The sequence below is a fragment of the Carlito syrichta genome, unplaced genomic scaffold (genome assembly GCF_000164805.1).
Source record: "Carlito syrichta isolate Samal-C Ts95f unplaced genomic scaffold, Tarsius_syrichta-2.0.1 Scaffold308918, whole genome shotgun sequence".
Taxonomy (NCBI): Eukaryota; Metazoa; Chordata; class Mammalia; order Primates; family Tarsiidae; genus Carlito; species Carlito syrichta.
This window is the reverse complement of record NW_007253014.1, coordinates 56823-61309: the sequence shown is the minus strand read 5'-3', so window position 1 is coordinate 61309 and position 4487 is coordinate 56823. Positions and strand designations below refer to the sequence as shown.

At 49.7% G+C, this 4487-nt stretch overlaps 3 protein-coding genes across 3 annotated transcripts in view; 1 reads left to right on the top strand and 2 right to left on the bottom strand.

The window, feature by feature from the left end:
• The window catches only part of QPCTL (glutaminyl-peptide cyclotransferase like), a 14311-nt gene extending 13596 nt beyond the window's left edge, over positions 1-715 (top strand). The window contains exon 8 of the mRNA XM_008066411.2: positions 685-715. The gene's annotated coding sequence lies outside the window, so the exon portion shown is untranslated. The remainder of the gene's footprint in view (positions 1-684) is intronic.
• SNRPD2 (small nuclear ribonucleoprotein D2 polypeptide) overlaps positions 1-4487 on the bottom strand; it is a 31008-nt gene that overhangs the window by 18500 nt on the left and 8021 nt on the right. The gene's annotated exons all lie outside the window — the stretch shown is intronic.
• The window catches only part of FBXO46 (F-box protein 46), a 20473-nt gene continuing 19948 nt past the window's right edge, over positions 3963-4487 (bottom strand). Inside the window, 1 exon segment of the mRNA XM_021716770.1 lies at positions 3963-4487. This exon segment is cut by the window's right edge and continues 19 nt beyond it. Within this exon segment, the coding sequence (XP_021572445.1) occupies positions 3974-4487 (514 nt within the window). The 3' untranslated portion in view covers positions 3963-3973.

The following is a 4487-nucleotide window of genomic DNA, read 5'->3' as shown; positions in this document are numbered from 1 at the left end:
ACGCCCGGCTGATTTTTTTGATTTATTGTAGAGATGAGGTCTCGCTGCCCAGGCGGGTCTCGAACCCGCGGGCTCAGGCAATCCACTCGCCTCAGCCTCCCAAAGGCGTGGGATTACAGGCTGAGCCACCGAGCCCGGTTTACGCCTACTTTACAGATGAGGCTGTTGGTGCTTAGCAAGGTGTTTCCTCAGGTCCCACACCCAGCGGGCTCTGTGGCTCTCATTCATACTCCAAATTTGGGCTCCTCCAGCTTCTTGCTATAAAGGGGCTATTGGTGTATTTGTCAAATACAATTGTTGAGCACCTAGACACATCTCACCTACCAATCATTTTAAGTTGGGGTTGTAGTCTGCTGCCCAGTCTGGAGTGCAGTGGCACATCACGGCTCACAGCAGCCTTGATCTCCTGGGTCAGGCCATCCTCCCACTTCAGCCTCCTGAAGAGCTGAGTCTACAGGCAAGCATCACCACGTCTGGCTAATTTTTAAAAATGTTTTGTAGAGATAGGGTTTCACTATATTGCCTAGGCTGGTCTCCAATTCCTGGGCTTCAGAGAAGTCATGCCCAAGATCACACAATTTGGCACTTTTACCTCAAAGTGTCTGGGTGTACATTTCTTTTTTCTTATCCTGCTTATGACTCACTGGCCTTAATGGTGTTTTCTTTTTTTTTTTTTTTAATCAGTTTGTAGCTTCCAACTATCTTTTTTTTTTTTGAGTTGTCGCCCAGGCTGGAGTGCAGTAGAATGATTACAGCTCACTGAAGCCTTGATTTCATGGACTCAGGCAATCCTTCCACCTCAGCCTCCCAAGTAGCTGGGACTACAGATGTGTGCCACCATGCTCAGCTAATTTTTTTGATTGTAGAGACAAGGTTTTGCTATGTAAACTCCAGGGCTCAAGTTGATCCTCCTACCTCAGCCTCCCAGAGTGCTGGGATTACAAGTGTGAGCCACCAGGCCCAGCCTCAACCATCATGTAATTAAATTTTTCCTTGTACCATTCTCCTTTCTGATTCTGGAATGCCAATTAAATGTGTTAGATCTTCTTAATGTATTCTCTAAAACCTTTATTTCATATTTTTTTGGTTTTTCTTTTTACCTCTGTGCTCCATTTTTCTGACCCAGCATGAGCCTAACCTTTCTTCAGCTGTGCCTGACTTGCTATTAACCCCGCCATTGAGTCTTTACTTTTGGTTACTGTATTTTTCATTTCTAAAAGGTATGTCAGTGGGTTAATTTTCCTAGGCCATTTTTCAGTTTTGGCTTCCCAACCTCTCCTTTCTAAAATTTTAAACATAGTTGGAAATAAACGTCGTATTATCATCTGTGATTGACGGCTCCTCCATATGAATGAAGCTTTTGTGGGTGTTTTTGTTCTGCTGGTTCGTGTTTGTGCTGCTTTATTTCCATGCATGTTTGGTTATTTATGTACTGCTCATCGCCTAAAGTTATTTGTGGGATTCGAGATGACAGTCTCTTCCATCAGAAGATACGGGTTTGCTTCTGCCAGACATGTCACCCAGAAGTACCTTGCCTCACACAGGTGACATGAATCTGGCTACAAACCTGGGCCAAGAGCCAGTGTGTGACCACAAATTCTCAGGGTCTGTTTTTTTCTCCCTTTTGATCTTGTGCTCCCCACAGCATTCCGAACATCTCTGTAGTCTTCTGATCATCCTGACCTGAGCTTGTAGTCCTTTAGGATCCCAGGCTCTATTAGGTTCCCTACCTTGACCTTGACTTCTGCCTGCTTGTTCCACTAAGGGCTGCCAAATAGGAAACTAAATGCCCTCAGAGCACAAGTGACTCTTGGGCCCCGTGAACTATTCCCATTTCTGGCTTGTTGGGTTCTTATGGTATTTTATTGGCTATTTGATGCTTTTTACAGAGATTTTTTGTTTCAGTTGTTTTGAGCAGGAGGGCCCAAATAATTGAACCCACCCTCCAACAGGAAACTGAAATCCCACAAAACCAGGCCAGGACTCAAACCCAGGTCTTTTAAAATCTAAGCATTGAATAACTACTATGATATATCCTAGTCTCTCTGGAAATTGATTCCCTGATAAGAATATCAGACTGCTAGCTGCCTGTCAATATCCATTTTTCTCTCTTCCTTTAAACTTTTTTTTTTTTTGAGTCAGAATCTGTCACCCAGGCTGGAGTGCAGTGGCACACTCATGGCTACAGCAGCCTCAACCTGCTGGGCTCAGGCGATCCTTCCACCTCAGCCTTCCAAGTAGCTGGAACTATAGGTGCGTGCCATCACACCCGGCTAATTTTTTGATTTACTGTAGAGATCGAGCCTCCTAGCTCAGACAAACCTTCCCCCCCCACCTCCCAAAGTATTGGGATTATAAGTGTGAGCCACCACACCCAGCCCTTTAAACTTAAAAGCTATCTTAATTCCCCTTAAGTGAATATTTGAAAACTTTAATTACAGGGTTTTGTTTTTTTTTTTTTTAGTAAAAGAGTTTTTTGTTAGGCATACTGTACCCAGCTAAAAGACTGCATTTCCCAGATTCCCTTGCAGTCCATCTGCATGGCTAAGTCTGACCAGTAAGGTGGATATAGATGCATAGTATACTACTTCTGGGAGGAAGGGGGCTTCTCTTCCAGCAAAATGGTAACAGCAGGCATTCTAGCAGTCACCCTGGACCAGGACAAGGGCCACTGACAAAGAATGATGGAAGAGTGAGCTAGGAGAAGCCTGGGCTTGTGAGAATTTGATGCCCATCATACTTGCCCAATACAAGATTTTAAAACAAATAAAATGATCTTGTTCAAGCTACTACTATTTTGAGATCCAAACCCACCCTCCAACAGGAAACTGAAATCCCACAGATGAGAAGAGTCAAAAATAAGCTCAAGTGATGGGACTTGGCTAAGGATGCTTCTCTCTTCCCCACCCCCCTACGCACAGCCCCATAAATCCCTTCTCTCCCCAACCCACCTCCCTTAACAACACACAAACTAGTCTGGGCCAGCCTTATAAATATTGATTTTATAGAAAGGACCAACTCAAAATTGGTCAGATGCCACACACTAGAAGCTTCCAGAACCACAATGGTGGAAAAGAAAAATCCCAAACAGAACAAACAAAATACCTCAGACCAAACTGCCTGAAAATCAAGGTCCCAGTTGACCAAAGGATTCTAAAGAAACACCAGTAGCTGGGGGGTCAGGAGACCCCAACGCCTGAACAAGTACTCAGAGTGGAAGGAAAAACAACCCAGAAATGCAAACCCGCAGTCCCTGCCCACGGGCCCCCCACGCTGTCAAGAGCGGGGTGAAGGGCTTCACAGCTTTATGGGGGGAGGGGAGAGTGATGGCGATAGCTTAAATAATGGGGGGGTTTCTCTACTTCAACTTTTTCTCTTCCCCTATAGGAAAAGAGGAGAGACTGGTAGCTTGAGGTTAAGGAGATAACAGTGGTTTTTAAAAACTTCTTTAATGGGAAACATCCAGACACGGCAGGCCTTCATGAAAAAAATCCCAAATTCGACCTGTGATCCGATGGCCCCCAGTTCCCAAAGAGGAGGCGAGCCCTGGGTGGTGGGAGAGGTACCAACCTCAGGTACTGCAGCCTCTCGGGAGGAAGCGGCTCCAGAGACGAAGGACTGGGGGCGAGGGCGTGGAAGGGGGCCAGCATGGGGAAACCCTTAAGTGGTACCAAAAGTAGCTGCCGTCTGCTCCCTGCTGGTGGGTCCCTGGGGTGTGAAACGGCAGGGAGGGGTTGGGGCTGACTGCAGGGGGAGTTGAGATGCTCAAAAAAACACCCTACGGGAGGTCCTCGGCCCTGGGTCTGGAGTAGAAAACCAAGAGGGGTCAATCATGGTGCCTTCCTGGGTCATCCCCCGGCCCCGGCTCAGTTCTGGAAGGGGATCACGCAGCCCGGACTGGGGGTGTGGGCTGGCGCCCGGGGGAGAGGGAGGGGGAGGGCGGCACAGTGGGCTCTCCCCCCTTCCCCCGGCTTCACCTCCCCTCCTCCCGGCCGGCCCGGCCCCCGCCCGGCCCGTTGCAGGGCAGCACCCAGTTGTTATCGTGCAGGCCCAGGCGGCAGCCAGGCGTCTCGCGGTCCGCCCGGCGGCAGCACATCCAGTAGGAGCGTCCGTAAGGCAGGTCGTGGTGGTAGGGCTTGGGGTGCCAGCGGCAGAGCGACACGTCGCCCTTCTCGTATCTCTTGCGGCACTGCTTGCAGGGGTCGTCGCGGTAGAGCGGGTCTCGGCTCCAGCGCGAGTCCGTGGCCCGCACGCCGAACGCCTCGATGATGCCCTTGAAGTGGTGGCAGGTGCACTTGAGGGCTGCCAGCGCCCGCGTGGGCAGGAAGCTGAAGATCTTGACCAGCACGTGCTCGGGCAGCAGCAGCATGTACTGTCGCGGCTCCAGCAGCCGCTGGATCTTGAAGCGGATCTCCAGGAAGTCGTGCGACACGTGCCGGTACAGGCGGCACAGGGAGGTGTCCGCCGCCCCCTCCGCGTCGTCGGGG